This window comes from Saccopteryx bilineata, chromosome 5, assembly GCF_036850765.1.
Source record: "Saccopteryx bilineata isolate mSacBil1 chromosome 5, mSacBil1_pri_phased_curated, whole genome shotgun sequence".
Lineage (NCBI taxonomy): Eukaryota > Metazoa > Chordata > Mammalia > Chiroptera > Emballonuridae > Saccopteryx > Saccopteryx bilineata.
Window position 1 is genome coordinate 71669662 of NC_089494.1, and position 20821 is coordinate 71690482.

The 20821-nt window shown below is 34.2% G+C and overlaps 1 protein-coding gene across 6 annotated transcripts in view; it reads left to right on the top strand.

Moving 5' to 3' along the window:
* Window positions 1-20821, top strand: part of LOC136337573 (sodium channel protein type 3 subunit alpha) — a 149728-nt gene that overhangs the window by 121167 nt on the left and 7740 nt on the right. For all 6 annotated transcript variants that reach the window (XM_066278941.1, XM_066278943.1, XM_066278940.1 and 3 more), the window contains 3 exons: window positions 16664-16786; window positions 19021-19293; window positions 20149-20202. In XM_066278941.1, coding sequence (XP_066135038.1) covers window positions 16664-16786; window positions 19021-19293; window positions 20149-20202 — 450 coding nt within the window. The remainder of the gene's footprint in view (window positions 1-16663; window positions 16787-19020; window positions 19294-20148; window positions 20203-20821) is intronic.

Consider the following 20821-nt stretch of genomic DNA (forward strand, 5'->3'; position numbering starts at 1 on the left):
GATATGCCATTGGTATTTTAATAGAAATTGCATTGAATTTGTAGATTGCTCTGGATACTACAGACATTTTAATTATGTTAATTTATCTACCCATAAACATGGTATATGCTTCTTCCTTTTGTATCTTTCTCAATTTCTTTCTTCAGTATCTAATAATTTTCTGAGTACAGGATTTTTTTTCCTCCTTAATTAGATTTATTCCTAGGTATCTTATTTTTGTTGTTGTTGTTGGAATAGTAAATGGGATTTTCTTAATTTCTCCTCCTGATAACTTCATTATTGGTATATAAAAAATACCACCAATTTCTGAATATTAATTTGTAGCCTGCTATTTTACTGAATTTATTTTTTAAATCTAGTAGGGGATTTTTTGGTGGAGTCTTTCAGTTTTCTACCTACAGTATTATGTCTTTTGCAAATAATGACAGTTTTACTTCCTTCTTTCAAATTTGAATGCTTTTTATTTTTTCTTCTTATTTGATTGTTGTGGCTAGTACTTCCAGTAATATGTTGAATATAAGTAATGAGAGCGGATTGTTCCTAATCTAAGGTACACACTTTTAGTATTTTGCTCATCAAATATGATATTGGCTGTGGACTTGTCATATATGCCTTTATTGTGTTGAGGTATGATCCTTCTTTTCCCATTTTGCTGAAAGTTTTATCATAAATGGGTGTTAAAATTTATCAATGCTTTTTCTGTATCTATTGGTAAGATCATGTGATTTGTATCCTTCCTTTTGTTTATGTAATGTATCACAGTTATTGATTTGTGACTATTGCACATATCTTGCATCCCTGGAATAAATCTTACTTAATCATGATGTATAATATTTTTAATATATTGGTGTATCCAGTTTGCTAATATTTTTTGAGGATTTTAGCATTGATATTTAACAGGGATATTGGCTTAAAATTTTCTTTGTTAGTAGTGTCTTTATCTGGTTTTAGAATTAAAATAATGATGGCCCCATAAAAAGAGCTTGAAAGTCTTCCCTCCTCTTGAATTTTTTGGAATAGTTGGCAAAGAATAGGCATTAATTCTTTGAATGTTAGGTAAATTTGCTTGTGAAGCCAACTAGTCCAGGACTTTTTAATTTTAATTATTGCTTTGATTTCATTAGCTGTAGTTGGTCTATTCAAGTTTTCTGATTCTGCTTAATACAGTTTTATAAGATTGTATGTTTCTAGTAATTTACCCATTTCACCCAAGTTCTCCAATTTCTTAGCACATTGGTGTTCATAGTATTTTCTTACAATACTTTGTATTTTTGTGGTGCCAGTTTTACTTCTTCTTTTTAATTCCTAATTTCACTTTTTGGGACCTCTTTTTTTTTTGTTCTTGATGAGTCTGGTTAATGGTTTGTCAGTCTTGTTCATCTTTTCAAAGAAACAGCTCTTGTGTCACTGATTATTTTTCAGACTCTGTGTCATTTATTTCTGCTCTAATCTTTATTATTTCCTTCTTTCTACTTATTCTGGGCTTTATTTGTGGTTCTTCTAGTTCTTTGAGGTGTGGATTTAAATTTTTCATTTGAAATTTTTCTTGCTTCTTGAGGTAGATCAGTAATGCTATGAAACTTCCCTCTCAGGACTGTTTTTGCTGTGTCCCGTAGGTTTGGGGTTGTGTTTTCACTTTCACTTGTTTCCAGTTAACTTTTGATTTCTTCCTTGATCTCATTATTAACCATTCATTGGTTAATAACATGTTTTTTAGCTTCCATGTGTTTGAATATTTTTCAGTGTTTTTTTATAGATTATTTTTAGTTTCATCATTGTTGTCAGAAAAGATGCTTGATATAATTTTAATCTTTGTGAATTTATTAAAACTTATTTTGTGTCCTACATGTGATTTATCTTTGAGAATGTTCCATGTGCATTTGAAAAGAACGTATATTTTGCTGCTTTGGGGTGAAATGTTCTGTAAATATTAATGAAATATATCTGATCAGAGTGTCATTTAAGGTCATTTTGCCTAGATTTTTTGTCTGGGAGATCTATCCATTGATGTCATGTGGTGTTAAAATCCCCTATTATAACTGTGTTACTGTGGACCTCTCCCTGAATGTCCACCAAGATATTCTTTATATATTTAGGTGCTCCTATGTTGGGTACATAATATGTTTATAAAGGTTATGCACTTTTGTTGGAGTAATCTTGTTTTTGTGTGTGTGTATATATATAATGGGTCATTTTTTTTTATTTAGAAAATTAAATTTAACAGGGTGATATTGGTCAGTCAGAGTACATAGGTTTAGAGAAGACATCTCCACATCCTTTGTATAATCAATTATGTTGTATACCCTCACCCAAAGTCAGATCATCTTCTGTCACCCTAATTTTGTTCCCCTTCCCCCATTCTCCTCCTTCTGTACCCTTCCCTTTCCCCTGGAAATCACTGCACCCCTGTCTATATCATGAGTCTGAATTTTGTGTCCCATCCATGTATGGAATCATACAGTTCTTAGCTTTCTCTGATTTACTTATTTTACTCAGTATAATGTTATCAAGGTTCATCCAAGTTATCGTAAATGATCCGATGTTATTATTTCTTATGGCTGAGTAGTATTCCATTGTATATATGCACCACAGCTTCTTTCTCCAATCATCTACTGAAGGGCATTTCAGCTGTTTCCATGTCTTAGCCAATGTGAAAAATGCTGCGATAAACATAGGGGTGCGTGTGTCTTTATGTACCCATGTTTTCAAGTTTTGTGGGTATATACCCAGTAGAGGGATTGCTGGGTCATATGGTAGTTCTATTCTTAATTTTTTGAGGAATCACCATACCTTCTTCCATAATGGTAGTACCAATTTACATTCCCACTAACAGTGAACGAGGATTCCTTTTTTTTTCACAGCCTCTCTAGCACTAGTTATTACCTGTTTTGTTGATAGTAGCTAATCTAACAGGTGTGAGGTGTTATCTCATTGTAGTTTTGATTTGCATTTCTCAAATAGTTAGTGATGATGAGCATTTTTTCATATATCTGTTGGCCATCTGTATTTCTTCTTGGGAGAAGTATCTGTTCATGTCCTCATCCCATTTTTTTATTCGATTGTTTGTTTGCATGTTGCTGAGTTTTGTGAGTTCTTTATATATTTTGGATATTAGTTCTTTATCTGTGCTGGAAGTTCTAGCCAGAGCAATCAGACAAGAGAAAGAAATAAAAGGCATTTATATTGGGAAAGAAGAAGTAAAAGTTTCATTTTTTGCAGATGACATGATTTGTATATAGAAAACCCTAAAAACTCCACAGAAAAGCTATTAGAAACAATAAACCAATACAGCAAGCTCACAGGATACAAAATTAATATACAGAAGTCTATTGCTTTCTTATATGCCAACAATGAAACCTCAGAAAAAGAACTCAAAAAAATAATCCCTTTTACAGTAGCAACTTAAAAAATAAAATACCTAGGAATAAACATAACAAAGAATGTAATGACTTATATACTGAAAACTACAAAGCATTATTAAAGGAAATTGAAAAGGACACAATGAAATGAAAAAAAATATTTCTTGTTTGTGGATAGGAAGAATAAATATAGTTAAAATGGCCATACTTCCCAAAGCAATATACAAAATTAATGTAATTCTCATTAAAATTCCAAGGTCATTTTTTAAAGAAATGGAACAAAAAGTCACCAGGTTTATATGGAACCATTAAAAAACCTTGAATAACGAAAGTAATCCTAAGGAAAAAAAACGAAGCTGGAGGCATTACAATACCTGACTTCAAACTATACTACAGAGCCACAATAATCAAAACAGCATGATACTGGCAGAAAAATAGACACACAGACCAATGGAACAGAATGGAGAGCCCAGAAATAAAACCACATATATATGGTCCAATCATGTTTGATAAAGGAGCCAAAAACACACAATGGCGAAAAGAAAACCTCTTCAATAAATGGTGCTGGAAAAATTGGGAAGCCACATGCAAAAGAATGAAACTTGATTATATCTCCTTGCACAAAAATTAATTCAAAATGGATCAAAGAACTAAATATAAGATCTGAAACAATAAATTATAGAAAAGAAAACATAGGTACTAAACTCATGGACCTCGGCCATAAAGAACATTTTATGAATTTGACTCCAAAAGCAAAAGAAGTAAAGGCAAAAATAAGTGAATGGGACTACATCAGACTAAGAAGCTTCTGCACAGCAAAAAAAAAACAAAAACTGTCAACAAAACAAATAGGCAACCAACTAAATGGGAGATGATATTTTCAAACAACGGGTCATGTTTTCTTATCCAAATAACTACCTTATGTATTTTATATTAGAGCATTTAATTTGTTTACATTTAAGATTATCATTGATAGTATTTACTGCCATTTTATTTTTTAAACCTTTGCTACTCTCTAATTTTTCTCTCTTCTCTTCTTCTTCTTCTTCTTCCTCTTCTTCTTCTTCTTCTTCTTCCTCCTCCTCCTCCTCTTCCTCCTCCTCCTTGTCCTCCTCCTTCTTCCTCTTCCTCCTCCTTTCTTTTTTTTTTTTTTGTCTTAGAAGTTTTTTACTTCATGGTCAATTTTAAATAATAGCCTTTCTGGATAGAGTAATTTTGGTTATAGGTCCTTGCTTTTCACCACTTTTAATATTTCATGCCAAGCCCTTCTTGTCTGAAGTGTTTATGATGAGAAATCAACTGACAGCCTTATAGAGTTCTCTTGTAGGTAACTAACTGTCTCTCTCTTGCTACTTTTAAGATTCTCTCTTTGTCTACTACTTTTGCCATTTTAATTAAATCTGGTTTGGCATCAGCAGCAGGTGCGTGTAGCTTCCACCTACTCTGCAGCTAATTTGGAATCTCTCAAGTTTCAGTTTTATATTCCACATGTGAGTGAAATTACATAGTTCTTAGCTTTTTCTGACTGACTTATTTTGTTTAGCATGATATTCTCAGGGTCCACTCATGTTGTCACAAATGGCAGTATTTCATCTTTTCTTGTGTATTATATCTTCTTTATCCAATTATCTGTCAAAGGACAACTGGATTGTTTCTATGTTTTAGGCACCATGAATAATACTGCTATGAACATGTTTTCAAAATTTTACGATAGATATCCAAAAAGGAGTTGCTGAGTCATATGGTAACTCTATTCTTAATTTTTTGAGGAAACTTTATATTGTTTTGTATAGTGGCTGAACTAGTTTACATTCATACTGACAGTGAATGTGGGTTCCTTTTTCTCTACAACCTCTCCAACACTTGCTATTATTTGTCTTGTTGATTATAGCCATTCTAACAGGTGTGAAGTAGTATCTCATTGTAGCTTTGAATTGTAGTTCCATAATAGCTGGTGAAGTTGAGCATATTTTCATATATCAGTTGTGTATTTGTATGTCTTCGACCCATTTTCTATTGGATTATTTGGCGTTGAGTTGTATGAGTTCTATATATATATATATATATATATATATATATATGTGTGTGTGTGTGTGTGTGTGTGTGTGTGTGTGTGTGTATTAATATTCATAATAATTTTTTTACTCTCTCTTCTTTGTTGTCTCTTCCTGCATTCTCTTTGTATTTTTGTTTTCCTTCTAATTGAATTTCAATATGGAGTTAAATATGTTGCTCAAAAACACATTAAAGTGAAAGTTTAGAAAAAATCTGGATGTTTACTATTTATTTAATGAACTTTTTGTCACTGATTTGTAGGAGTTGTTTGTTTTTTTTATAGTATAGAAAGTTACTATTTTGTCACATGTGATATGAGTATTTTTCCTAGATAAGATTTTGGCTCTTTACTTTTTTTTTTGTCATGTAAAAAATTTTCATATTGATTTAGTCAAATTTATCAGTCAGTTTTACCTTCTTGATTTTTCTCATGCTAATGAAGACCATTTCCTTTCAAAATTATTAAAATATTTTTTCTTTTTTTTTAGTTTAATAGTTTGAGTTCTGCTTCATCTATTTTTATTTTCATTTTTATTTTTTATCAATCTGGAACTTATTTTGGCATAAGGTGTAATGTGAGGCTCCAATATTGTTTTCTTAAAATATTTTCTCATTTAAGTTGTTCTTTTTACCACACATTCAAAATGATATTCTTATCACTTGTTAAATCTTTGTCTGTCTTGGGTCTAATTTAGATTTATTTTGTTTTATTAATTTTTTGTCTTCTGATATGACAGCTTTAAATATTGTAGATTTATAATTGGTTTTAATATCAGAAGAGAATTTTCTTCTCTGCTCATCATCTTAGAACAATATTTTTAGATTATCTTATTCTTTTCTTTAATATTTTAAAGTTTGTGTAGTGCCAAAAGACACCTACATAAACTTTAAAAAATGAAAAAATATATTAGTATCTAAAGTAATTATATTATTGCTTATAATAGTTTTACTTTATTCCTGTTGTCTTTTTTTCTTTTTGAGGTCAACAATATATCTGCAAATAATGACTTCTTTCAATTTTTTAATTCTTTTTTTTTTAATAAATTTTTATTAATGGTAATGGGATGACATTAATAAATCAGGGTACATATATTCAAAGAAAACATGTCTAGGTTATTTTGTCATCAAATTATGTTGCAAACCCCTCGCCCAAAGTCAGATTGCCCTCCGTCACCCTCTATCTAGTTCTCTGTGCCCCTCCCCCTCCCCCTAACTCTCTCCCTCCCTCCCTCCCATGTCCTCCCTCCCCCCCCACCCTTGGTAACCACCACACTCTTGTCCATGTCTCTTAGTCTCATTTTTATGTTCCACCAATGTATGGAATCATGTAGTTCTTGTTTTTTTCTGATTTGCTTATTTCACTCCTTATAATGTTATCAAGATCCCACCATTTTGCTGTAAATGATCTGATGTCATCATTTCTTATGGCTGAGTAGTATTCCATAGTGTATATGTGCCACATCTTCTTTATCCAGTCTTCTATTGAAGGGCTTTTTGGTTGTTTCCATGTCTTGGCCACTGTGAACAGTGCTGCAATGAACATGGGGCTACATGTGTCTTCACGTATCAATGTTTCTGAGGTTTTGGGGTATATACCCAGTAGAGGGATTGCTGGGTCATAAGGTAGTTCTATTTGCAGTTTTTTGAGGAACCACCATACTTTCCTCCATAATGGTTGTACTACTTTACAGTCCCACCAACAGTGAATGAGGGTTCCTTTTTCTCCACAGCCTCTCCAACATTTGCTATTTCCCGTCTTGTTGATAATAGTTAATCTAACAGGAGTGAGGTGGTATCTCATTGTAGTTTTGATTTGCATTTCTCTAATAACTAATGAAGCTGAGCATCTTTTCATATATCTGTTGGCCATTTGTATCTCTTCCTGGGAGAAGTGTCTGTTCATGTCCTCTTCCCATTTTTTTATTGGATTGTTTGTTTGTTTGTTGTTGAGTTTTATGAGTTCTTTGTAAATTTTGGATATTAGGCCCTTATCTGAGCTGTCGTTTGAAAATATCAGTTCCCATATAGTTGGCTGTCTGTTTATTTTGATATCAGTTTCTCTTGCTGAGCAAAAACTTTTAATTCTGATGTAGTCCCATTCATTTATCTTTGCCTTCACTTCTCTTGCCATTGGAGTCAAGTTCATAAAATGTTCTTTAAAACCCAGGTCCATGATTTTAGTACTTATGTCTTCTTCTATGTACTTTATTGTTTCAGGTCTTATATTTAGGTCTTTGATCCATTTTGAATTAATTTTAGTACACGGGGACAGGCTGTAGTCGAGTTTCATTCTTTTGCATGTGGCTTTCCAGTTTTCCCAACACCATTTGTTGAAGAGGCTTTCTTTTCTCCATTGTGTGTTGTTGGCCCCTTTATCAAAGATTATTTGACCATATATATGTGGTTTTATTTCTGGGCTTTCTATTCTGTTCCATTGGTCTGAGTGTCTATTTTTCTGCCAATACCATGCTGTTTTGATTATCGTGGCCCTATAATATAGTTTAAAGTCAGGTATTGTAATGCCCCCAGCTTCATTCTTTTTCCTTAGGATTGTTTTGGCTATTCGGAGGTTTTTATAGTTCCATATAAATCTGATGATTTTTTGTTCCATTTCTTTAAAAAATCTCATAGGGATTTTGATGGGAATTGCATTAAATTTGTATATTGCTTTGGGTAATATGGCCATTTTGATTATATTTATTCTTCCTATCCAAGAACAAGGAATATTTTTCCATCTCATTGTATCTTTTTCGATTTCCCTTAACAATGCTTTGTAATTTTCATTATATAGGTCCTTTACGTTCTTTGTTATGTTTATTCCTAGGTATTTTATTTTTTTTGTTGCAATCGTGAAGGGGATTATTTTTTTGAGTTCGTTTTCTAATATTTCATTGTTGGCATATAGAAAGGCTATGGACTTTTGTATGTTAATTTTGTATCCTGCGACCTTACTATATTGGTTTATTGTTTCTAATAATCTTTTTGTGGAGTCCTTCGGGTTTTCGATGTATAGGATCATATCATCAGCAAAAAGTGATAGCTTTACTTCTTTTTTTCCGATATGGATGCCTTTTATTTCTTTGTCTTGTCTGATTGCTCTGGCCAGAACTTCTAGCACCACGTTGAATAAGAGTGGAGAGAGTGGACAACCCTGTCTTGTTCCTGATTTAAGGTAGAAAGTCCTCAGTTTTATGCCGTTTAATAGGATGTTGGCTGATGGTTTATCATATATGGCCTTTATCATGTTGAGATATTTTCCTTCTATACCCATTTTGTTGAGAGTCTTAAACATAAAATTGTGTTGTATTTTATCAAAAGCCTTTTCTGCATCTATTGATAAGATCATGTGGTTTTTGTTCTTTGTTTTGTTGATATGGTGTACTATGTTAACCGTTTTGCGTATGTTGAACCATCCTTGAGATTCTGGGATGAATCCCACTTGATCATGATGTATTATTTTTTTAATATGTTGTTGTATTCGGTTTGCCAGTATTTTGTTTAGTATTTTAGCATCTGTATTCATTAGAGATATTGGTCTGTAGTTTTCTTTCTTTGTGCCATCCTTGCCAGGTTTTGGTATGAGGGTTATGTTGGCCTCATAAAATGTGTTTGGAAGTATTGCTTCTTCTTCAATTTTTTGGAAGACTTTGAGTAGAATAGGAACCAAGTCTTCTTTGAATGTTTGATAGAATTCACTAGTATAACCGTCTGGGCCTGGACTTTTATTTTTGGGGAGATTTTTAATAGTTTTTTCTATTTCCTCCCTGCTGATTGGTCTGTTTAGGCTTTCTGCTTCTTCATGACTCAGTCGAGGAAGGTTGTATTGTTCTAGGAATTTATCCATTTCTTCTAGATTGTTGTATTTGGTGGCATATAATTTTTCATAGTATTCTACAATAATTCTTTGTATATCTATGATGTCTGTGGTGATCTCTCCTCTTTCATTTTGGATTTTATTTATTTGAGTCCTGTGTCTTTTTTCCTTGGTGAGTCTTGTCAAGGGTTTGTCAATTTTGTTGATCTTTTCAAAGAACCAGCTCCTTGTTTTATTGATTTTTTCTATAGTTTTTCTGTTCTCTATTTCATTTATTTCTGCTCTGATTTTTATTATCTCCTTTCTTCGGCTGCTTTTGGGTTGTCTTTGTTCTTCTTTTTCTAGTTCCTTAAGGTGTGAAGTTAAGTGGTTTACTTCGGCTCTCTCTTGTTTGTTCATATAGGCCTGAAGTGATATGAACTTTCCTCTTATTACTGCTTTTGCTGCATCCCAGAGATTCTGATATGTCGTATTTTCATTTTCATTTGTCTGTATATATCTTTTGATTTCTGTGCTTATTTCTTCCTTGACCCATTCATTTTTTAGAAGTATATTGTTTAGTTTCCACATTTTTGTGGGTTTTTCCCCCTCTTTTTTGCAGTTGAATTCTAGTTTCAAGGCTTTATGATCAGAAAATATGCTTGGTACAATTTCAATTTTTCTAAATTTGCTGATATTGTCTTTGTGGCCCAACATATGGTCAATTCTTGAGAATGTTCCATGTACACTAGAGAAAAATGTATACTCTGTCGCTTTGGGATGAAGTGTCCTGTAGATGTCTATCATATCCAGGTGTTCTAGTATTTCGTTTAAGGCCACTATATCTTTATTGATTCTCTGTTTGGATGACCGATCTAGAGCCGTCAGCGGTGTATTGAGGTCTCCAAGTATGATTATATTTTTGTTAGTTTTTGTTTTAAGGTCAATAAGTAGCTGTCTTATATATTTTGGTGCTCCTTGGTTTGGTGCATATATGTTAAGAATTGTTATGTCTTCTTGATTCAGTGTCCCCTTAATCATTATGAAATGACCATTTTTGTCTCTGAGTACTTTTTCTGTCTTGTAGTCAGCATTATTAGATATGAGTATTGCTACGCCTGCTTTTTTTGGGGTGTTGTTTGCTTGGAGTATTGTTTCCCAGCCTTTCACTTTGAATTTGTTTTTATCCTTGTTGCTTAGATGTGTTTCTTGTAGGCAGCATATAGTTGGATTTTCTTTTTTAATCCATTCTGCTACTCTGTGTCTTTTTATTGGTAAATTTAATCCATTTACATTTAGTTTAATTATTGACACTTGTGGGTTCCCTACTGCCATTTTATAAATTGCTTTCTGTTAGTTTTGTATCTAGTTTGATTCTTCTCTTTTGTTTTTCTATCATTTGTTTTTGTTTGTTTGTGTTCCATACTTCTTTCCTCTGTTGCTACCTTTTTTAAGTCAAGTGTTTTTGTGGTGGTTTTTTTAAGGGTGGTTACCATTAAGTAATGAAAAGGGTATCTACCATATTTATTGTAGTACCCTATTTTATAAGTATTTCTGCACTTCATCATCCTTTGCTACTGTTAATCTCCATCCTCTCCCCCCTTTTTTTCCTTTGTTGTCACAGTTTAAGTTTGGTTTTATTGTGTTCTTGGTGGAGCTGTTACTTGTGGTGTTGTTTTCTTTTGTTCTTTGAATCTGGTTGGAAAACCCCCTTTAGTATTTCCTGGAGTGAGGGCTTTCTGTTGATAAATTCTCTCATCTTTTCTGTATTTGTGAATGTTTTTATATCTCCTTCATACTTGAAGGATAGCTTTGATGGGTATAGTATTCTTGGCTGAAAGTTCCTCTCTTTCAGGGCTTTAAATATTGGGGTCCACTCTCTTCTAGCTTGTAGAGTTTCTGCTGAGAAATCTGATGATAATCTAATAGGCCTTCCTTTATATGTTGTACTCTTCTTTTCCCTGGCTGCCTTGAGAATTTTTTCTTTGTCATTGGTTTGTGTCATCTTTATTATGATGTGCCTTGGAGTGGGTTTGTTGGGGTTAAGAAAACTTGGTGTTCTGTTTGCTTCTTGAATTTGAGGCTTTAGTTCCTTCCACAGGCTTGGGATGTTCTCGTCTATTATTTGTTTGAGTATATTCTCCATTCCATTTTCTTTCTCTTCTCCCTCTGATATACCTATTATTCTTATGTTATTCTTTCTGATGGAGTCAGACAATTCCTGTAGGGCTTTCTCGTTTTTTATTATTTTTGAGTCTCTTTCTTCTTCTCTCTGTTGTGCCTCAAGTTGTTTGTCTTCTATTTCACTAATCCTATCTTCAATCTGGGCTGTTCTGTTAGCTAAGCTTGTTACCTCGTTTTTCAGCTCGTGAATTGAGTTTTTCATTTCTGTTTGATTTGTTTTTATAGTTTCAATTTCCTTGGTAATATATTCTTTGTGTTCATTGAGTTGTTTTCTGATCTCCCTATAATGCCTTTCTGTGTTTTCTTGTATATCTTTGAGTATTTTTAAGATTTCTATTTTAAATTCTCTGTCATTTAGCTCCAAGGCTTCCAATATGTTAAGTCTTTTCTCCATAGATTTTTCCACATCTATTTGTGTTACCTCTCTTTCTTTTGTATCCATAATATTCGATTTCCTCTTTCTTATTGGCATCTGAGGGTGGTCTTATTGATAGCACTAATTAGAATTAATAAAGAGTAAAAAGTAAAAAAAAAAAAAAAAAGGTAAAACACCTCACAAAAAAAACAGTAATAATTTATTATTTCCCCCTTTTTTTCTCTCTTCTCTTTCCCTCCTCTCCCCTCCTCAGGGAAATATCGTGCCTATAATGGAGGGCCTGATTTGGGGTGAAGAGTTCAAGGGGCAAAAAAAAGGGAATAGGGACCTACTAAATGCAAAAAAAAAAAAAAAGGAAGAAAATCTTAGACAAGCATAAGATGATTTGCTTGTAAGTGATGGTCAACTAAGAGATATAATGAGAGGGATAAGAGGGAACCAGAAAAAAGGACCAAAAAAGAATAATAAAGAAGAAAAAATAAAAATAATAAGTAAAAATCTGTTGTATTAAGTGGAGCGAAGACTAAATACAATGGAGACCTTGGGTTGGGAGGACCCAAAATGCCACAAAAATAAACAAACAAGAGAAAAAAAATAAAAACAAAAGCAAAAAAGAGAAATAAAGCCAAAAAAAAGCCTTGAGTCCCAAATTAACTAATTTGTTCGTGATTGAGGATTATATGGGAGGAAAGTAAAATGAGAAAAGAAAAAACGAATAGAAAGGAAAAAATAAGAAAAAGAGAAAAACGAAGGAAGAAATAAAATAGGAAGAGAAAAAAACAAAATAAAGCAAGACAAAAAAAACAAAAGAGGAGAGAGTGAGAGTTAAGTGTTTTGGAGTATAACCTTAAAGGAGGGTGAGGATGAAGAAGAAAAATAAAATGCAACACTCATGGGTAGTGTAGTTCAAGAAAGGGGAAGCATAAGATGGGCAGAGAATAGAAGGACCGAGGTGGAGGAAATAAAGGCAAAAAGATAGAAGAAACAAACAACAACAACAACAAAAAAAAAATTAGTGGATCAAGTTGTAAAGTCTGTGGGTTTTTCTTGATTTTGAGAGGTTAACTTCTTCCTTTTTCTTTTCTCTCCCTCTTCCTGGTCGATGACTCTGTACCCCAGGCTCTGCCCCTGTGTCACTCTTAGGTAGGGATTTGCAGTTGATGGGATTCTATGGCAATGTCATATAATTGGCTTTAGTCTTGCTGGAAGTAAAGGCTTGTTGGCGTTTGCAGGGTCCAACGATGAGAGAGTTTGCTTTCCTGGATTCTCTCTCCTAGTCCCCCCTTTCTGAATTAGCAGCCTGGTGATCCAGCTATAAGGCTGCAACTGCTTCTGCCTGGGGAGTAAGAGGCTCAAAGAGCTGGGAAATCCCCACTCTATCCCCACTCAGTGCAAGGCTTTGGGAAAGGCTCTGAGAGTCAGGGCCTCCAGTGTAATCAGGCGGGGGTAGGAGTCAATTGTTGTCAAGGTGACTGTTCAGCACCTATCATTTAGTTGGACCTCTCAACCCAGGCTTTCCACACTTTGTAGCCTGTTTTTGCAGGGAAGAAGAGGCACTAGTCTCTGCTTACGACTAGTGTAGTATAGACCTTATTATCTGCCAAGTCCTTCTTGTTAGCGTTTATCCCTGAATATGGAGGCTCTATCAATCAGAAGTTGCCCCCGCCCCTTTAGCGAGAGGCACTAAAAAATATCACGCCTCTTGTCTTGGATCGCTGAACTGAGAGAGATCTTATCAATTAGAACCGAGGGTGCGCAGATTTTATGGGTTAAGCTAATTTCAGTGATTGGGATGCAGCTGTGCTTCCGAAGGTATTTTAGGCTGCCTGCGCGCGCCCCTCCCCCAACGCTTGATTGTTAGCTTGAATGGCTGGGTGAGGTGCCCCGCCCATGGAGAGAATCTCCCAAGCCTCTCTAGCTGGCCCCGCCGCTGGCGGCTGGACCGCACCAGGCGCAGGATAATGGAGCCCCCTGGGTGTGCGGGCCAGCAGGGCGCCCTGGGCGCGCGCGCGAATGGGGCGCTCCGGGCACCGGTGGCCGGCGACCCCCACTCGCAGTGTGCGGGCCGCTGGGAACATCAGCGGTGCTCAACCGGACCGGGCGCGCACGTGGCTGCTGACGGCGGCTTCCGGCGGCGGCTCGTGGTGGCCGCTCGCGGTGGCGGCTTGCAGGGGCTCGCGGCGGCTCGCGGTGGCGGCTCGGGCTCGCGTCGGCCGCTCGCGGCGGCTCGCGGTTCCCAAATATATGGGCTGACTCACCACAGGCGCACTTCCTTGCGGTTTGAAAGAACGTCCCTGTGGTAGATTCCTCCACACCCTCGTCTCTCAGATTCAAGTGATAACAGTCCTTTCGCTATCAGTTTGTGTGGAACTCCGGAATGCTCCGAGGATAAATTTTTCTGTTTCTAGTTGATAAATTTGTTGTGATTTAGGGGAGAGCTGTCGGACGCGCTGCTCACGGCACCATTTCCGTGACGTCAATTTTTTAATTCTTATACCTTGCATTTGTTTTTCCAGCAGGTGTTATGACAATGGGCATATTCTTATATTTGTGTTTTTAATGAGAAAGCCTCTAGATTTTGCCATCAAAAATTATGCAGACTTTTTTGTTGAAATTTATTGTCTAAATATATACTGCTCACAAAAATTAGGGCTATTTATAAATGCATATGAAGCCATAAAATATCCCCTAATATTTGTGAGCAGTATCTGAAGATAATCATATATTTTTAATCTTTAGTTGTTTATATCAAACTTAAAAATTATCTTTAGTCATTTTAAGAGAAATAAATTTTGTATCACTTGGTCATTAACCTATCACAGTACTTCCAGTGTTTTCTTCAGAACCATCAATTCCTCCTGCATTATTCTTTTTCTTCTCAGTCCTATCCACAGGAATGTGGGAAAATGTGGAAAAAACACTCCTGAAACATCTAGCAGAGACAGTTTCACATAGTATTTGCCATATACTATGTGAGGTACCTAGAGTCTAGAGTCATGTAAATTTGTACTAAAAATTCCGTTTTTTTGATATAGGGGTTTCTATTACACTTTGTACAAATTAGCAATGGTGCTTTTTGTGTTTGGCACAAAAGAGATTATTAAAACAGAATCTAAATTCCAATGATAAGCCTGCCCCTTGCTACCATTTCTTGGACTATTCATTTGACTACTTTGAGACAGAGATGAGTAAAAAAGATCACTGCAAGCTGTAAAGCACCCTACATATCGAGGACATGATCTTCAAATGTTAAGTATACTGTAAATCTTTAAAATTATTTATTTCAAAATTGCCTTTGAAGAATATTGTTTTTCATAATAGTTAGTTCAATGAAATTAGTTTTTGTGTTACACAAAATGCCATGAAGTCCATTAAAAGAAAGACAATTCAATGCCCAGCTTTTCTAGCAACACACAGAGCCACTCCAGTGTGCAGTGATTATATACAAATGGTACTTCTTAGCCTTTGAACCCACAATTTCATCACCTGCCAATACTTTTGAGGTCTGGCCATTAACTTTTTCTTCTACTTTCAAAGCAAGAACTTCCTTACTGCAAGGTCTTGAAGTCATTTATCTTTAAATAAAGGACTTGGTTTGAAAAATGAAGGAAGTCTTCTTTAAGAAGCTCCAGAAATATAAAGCTGTTAATGCCTCCTGAAGCAAAGGAGTTCAGAATATAGAAGCCTCTGTGTTCCCAAATAACCTTTCCTATCTTTCCAGTCTTTTGTGGCAGCAAACACTAGACAGAAATGAATAGCCCAATAAATTATCCTACCACTAGTCAAGTTTAACTTCAAGTCATTTATTTTTCTGTTCAATTTTGTGAGATGTATGCTAAATTAAACAATGAGGGGACTGTGATTCCAATTGCCTTTAAAGACTCAGTTCTGGTTTTAGTGTCATCCTTTATACCATGTGTTCTTGAGAAAATTGTATTTTCATCTGCCCTAAAAAGATTATTGTGAGAATTCATTTATATCCATTTCAACATCCTTTTTCACAAGAAATTAAGCTCTACTGCCCTTAAGCTATCCAATGGATGTGCTGACTCTATTAAATGCCTCCATTATGCATAACCAAAATACTACATAAATTCAAGAAACATGATTGATTGGTTGATTTTTTAGTGAGAGAGGAAAAGGCAGACAGACAGACAGGAAGAGAGAGAGACAGGAAGCATCAACTCGTAGCTGCAGCACCTCAGTTGTTCATTGATTGCTTTTCTTGTGTGCCTCAACTGGGGGGGGGTTCCAGCCAAGCCAATGACTTCCTGCTCAATCCAGCTACCTTGGGCTTCAAGCCAGTGACGTTGGGCTCAAGCCAGAGACCATGGAGTCATGTCCATGATCCCATGTTCAAGCCAGCGACCCAGAGCTCAAGCTGGAGAGCCTTCGCCCAAGTCAGATTAGCCTGTGCTCAAGCTGGTGTCATTGGGGTTTTGAACTTGGGTCCTCAGCATCCCAGGTTGACACTGCATCTACTGCGCCACCTCTTGGTCAGGCAGAAACCTGATCTCTAATCAATGATATTTAGCACAGATCTATGGAGGATATAGCTTTTGGTACCAAATCCTGAATCATTAGAGGCATATATGCACAGGATATAAAGCGCTTCATGAGTGAAATATCTAACTAGAGGAGTTTACAAATGTTTATAAAAATGGGCAAGAATTTCCTTACCCATTTCATAGGTAAGAAAAGCAAGAGCATGAGATGAGGCTCACAATGTGAGAGGTTCCCATTATGTGGAAGATGAAAATTGCCAAAATTTGTCTGAAGTTTTATATGGTTGCCATAGAGAATAGACATCATATCTTATGCCTCAGTCAGCAGTTTATTTCTTGATGGACTGATTAATAACTCCTTTTTTTTTTTTTTTTTTTTTTTTTTTTGCAGGTTTCTTTGGTTAGCTTGGTAGCCAATGCTCTTGGCTACTCAGAACTTAGTGCCATCAAATCTCTCCGAACACTAAGAGCTTTAAGACCTTTAAGAGCTTTATCCCGGTTTGAAGGCATGAGGGTAAGAATAGTGAAAGTTCTCTGATGATTCATGTCACAATTAAGTGTAGGTAATGATTTAGATACAGAGAGTTGCTATACTCTTTTGAAGTTTATTTCGTAGAATTACAAAATTTCAGAGCAGGAGTCTGAGAAGTCACTAAACCTAGCATTTGGAAATTGAAACAGGCCATCAAAAAATTGTGGCAGTTTCAAGGATGTTTCCACAACACCAAAAAACCATGTGCTTCCACTTACTTCTTTTCATTGCTTATATAGTTTGAAATGACTGTTTACTACTGATATTCATCATAGGAGAGGTTTTTCATCTTCAATAGGTAGCTTGATTCCGCAAAAATTGCTGGTAAATAATGAAAGGTAAAATGGCTTTTGTGTGCTTTTACTTCTTCAGTTGATACTAGTAATAAAATTTGTAGCTCTACAAGAAAATGACACTAAATGTAGCCTCTGGCAAAATCTATATGTCCTAAACAAACAAAGTAAGGCGTTAGTATAATTAAACATTGCAGGCAACCCCTGGAGTTTGTTTTCTAGAGCTCCCTTTTAAGTGAGCATTCTGAATGAGGTTCACTTTTTTAAAAACACCAGAATTGCCCTCTCCAGCTTTCTTCCTTAGTGTACACTTTATGCACCTAAACATAAAGTACTCATTTGTATACATACCCACTTGTAATGAACCTCAAAATACAATTTAGCACAAAGGCCAGTTTTGTTTAATCCAGCATGCCGAGGCATATGGATATTGAATTTCCTCTAGGTCATGGGACTTTCATGTTAGGAGTCAGTTTGTTTGGGCAATAAAAACACATCAGCCTTGACTTTGAGATTCGGTCATCAGGGAGAACGAAAGCACTCTAGACTTTTCAGATCATTGCAAGCAAAGAAATAATTGGCTTTACATTATAATTTTATTCCACTGATACTTGGTAATAGAACTCACAAAATAAAGTTTATGAAATTATACAATTTCAGGTTCTTTTCACACCATTTTTAACCATTATTGACATTAATTACTAAGCCCTGATTTTATGGTTTCATATTAATAATTAATTTTTAAGGGAAGATAGTAATTTAACAGAACAAAAAAATTACATATTTTCTCTAATCTGAAAAAAAATTATGTCATTTTTAATTCAGTAATATGGCAGAATGGACATCCAGCTATAAAATATAGTAAAATGTATCATGCATTTATTTTATGACAAGAGAACTTGTGGAGGTCATTTTATACAAATTTTAGAGGCAAAAAAACTGATTTAAATATAATATATTTTACTTAATTTCTGAAAGAAATAAAATTCAAATAGCATATGAAATTTTTACAGTTTTGGATTTCAGGTTTTGGTGTCAATTTAAAAATTTTGGGTATTGATTTCTAAAATAATATTAACAGTATTTTAAAACAAAAGAAAACTTTTTAACATAAATGCTTAACAAAATAGTCCAATATAAACTAGATTAAATTAGATAAGGAAAGTTACTGTTGACAAACTTAGAAATTTCAAAATATATCTTAAGTTTTTCTGAATTTAATTAGAAGACAAGTGACTGATTTTTTTCTTAATGAAGTACGTTGGCCTGGAGAAGTAAGATGTGTCCTAAAGTGAACATGTAGGAGAACTAAAATAATAACAATAGGGACTTTAGTACTTTTATGTCCAGAAATAAATTTCATCTCTTTTCTTAATTTAATATAATTTTAAATTGAGATTTACCAATAGGAGGAAAAAAGGACTTTGCAAATTCTTAATCCTATTCTCATAGCCATGAAAAGTTAACTTGTTCTGGATGATGCAGATGCAATGCACCATTAATACTTTGTTGATTTGTATAGAATTAGTTTAATCACATGTTCAAATCTCTAGTCATTCACTAATACTCTTGAAAATTAAAATATATTGCTAAATGATGATTATTTCTTCTGTTGGTATTTAACGAATCTTTTTTTTTCTTTTTTCTCCCAGCATACATTTTCTGACTCCATCTTACTATATCAGGTTTTATTTCTTTTCATGCTTTGACATATTTTGCTTTCCTTAAATCCCTTAGCTCTTTTGATGTGTCACTGTTTATTTTCCCTTAACAAGTATGTCCTAGAAAATATCGGAAGAAACAACTTGTTCACCTAGATTTTTATTTAGCTCTTTTCACACTTATTTTAGTATTAAATAAATGAAAAAAATGGTTTCCTTTATAACAGTTTTTAAGCTGCCTTATCCTCATTTCTTCTTGTAGGTGGTTGTGAATGCTCTTGTTGGAGCAATTCCCTCTATCATGAACGTGCTGTTGGTTTGTCTTATCTTCTGGCTGATCTTTAGCATCATGGGTGTGAATTTGTTTGCTGGCAAGTTCTACCATTGTGTTAACACAACAACAGATGACATGTTTGAAGCTAGTGAAGTCAACAATCTGAGCGATTGTCAGGCTCTTGGCAAGCAAGCTCGGTGGAAAAACGTGAAAGTAAACTTTGATAATGTTGGTGCTGGATATCTTGCATTGCTTCAAGTGGTAAGTGGCTACTGTGTGAGTCTTGAAAAGACTTTCAAAATGTTTCAAGTATAGTCATTTCTCTGATGTTCTTTGAATGATTAATATCTGACAATACAAAAGTAGTTGATGATAGCATCTATATTATAAGCTTGACTTGACTGTAAAGAAGATGATCTATAATTACTATATAATGTATTTCCCCCAGTGTTCAGCTCATAGTATGTTTCAATGTAATTTTATATTTCTGCTTCCTGTTTTTTCTTATTATATTATTGAGCACTACTGTCCTATTAGCATTTCTAAGTTTTTATAGCAATCATTGCCAAAGGAGCAATTTTATGTATTAAAATAACAAAGTATAGTGTAGGAATAAATTAAATGTATGTATCATTACTATATAATTAACATCTAAAGACTACTGTTCTACCCTGTGTGGAAATGCAAGTCTTATGGAGTGAATTTCAAAGTGTATAATGTTTAATAATATTGACTTAATTGACAGTAATTAGTATTGAAAATGGCTGAGTTGTGTATGAACACACTATAGGTTTGACTCATAGAGCTTACTTTTTGGTATGAAAGGGATTTGAGACTAAGATAGAAGTCTTATGAATCAAGCATCTAGTTAAATTTTAGTGTAGAAAAAAGTGGAAACCTTCCAAGAGAAACAAAAACACAACTTCCCAACTCAAAATAAAATCTTGTTCTATTTAAGTTTTATTTCTTCATTCAATTCATTTCAATCTTTTTATAGAAAATTTTATAATATTATACAAAAAGTTATTTGTAATAATACTACCATACTTTCATTTGGAAAAATGCATGTTCTTGGATTAGGTTGTTATACAGAATTCAAATATATGTTGTTTACAGGCCACATTTAAAGGCTGGATGGACATTATGTATGCAGCTGTTGATTCACGAGATGTGAGTATTAATCAAATATGAATAATAGCTATTAGATTTTTCATAGTAAACATTTGTGATAATTTAACTGAAAAACCTAGATTTTTATATTAGATATTATCAGAACATTTACAGTTGTATGTGGCAATGCATTTTTTAAGACAATACACATAAGTATAAGTAACTTTTTGGTTGACATATGTCTATTTTATAATATATATCTAATATAAAAAGATATCTAATTTCATGGATCAAAAGACATAAGATTTTCTTATAAATGAGACTCTTACAATTAGGAAAGGTACTCAGTGGGGAAATAACTTGTCTCTCCCTGCCCCCAGATAGTATGATAAACCATGAAAAGCATGCTTGTAAAAACAACATGAAAATAACACGAAAGCAGTTCTAAAAATAACATGATAAAAACAAGCATGTTTCAATGAAACTCAATTTTAAAAATGGTACATTTTCCTCTCAGTGGTTGATTTTCTGTAAAGCCATATCTCTAAGAGCAAGCATTTCCAAACCCAAAATTGAAAATATTGCAAAAAATATATAATATAATAAGACTAATAATAGGCTCAAAATGTTTGCCTTGTTTATATCACTGTTATCTACTCTAAATAATATGTATAGGTAA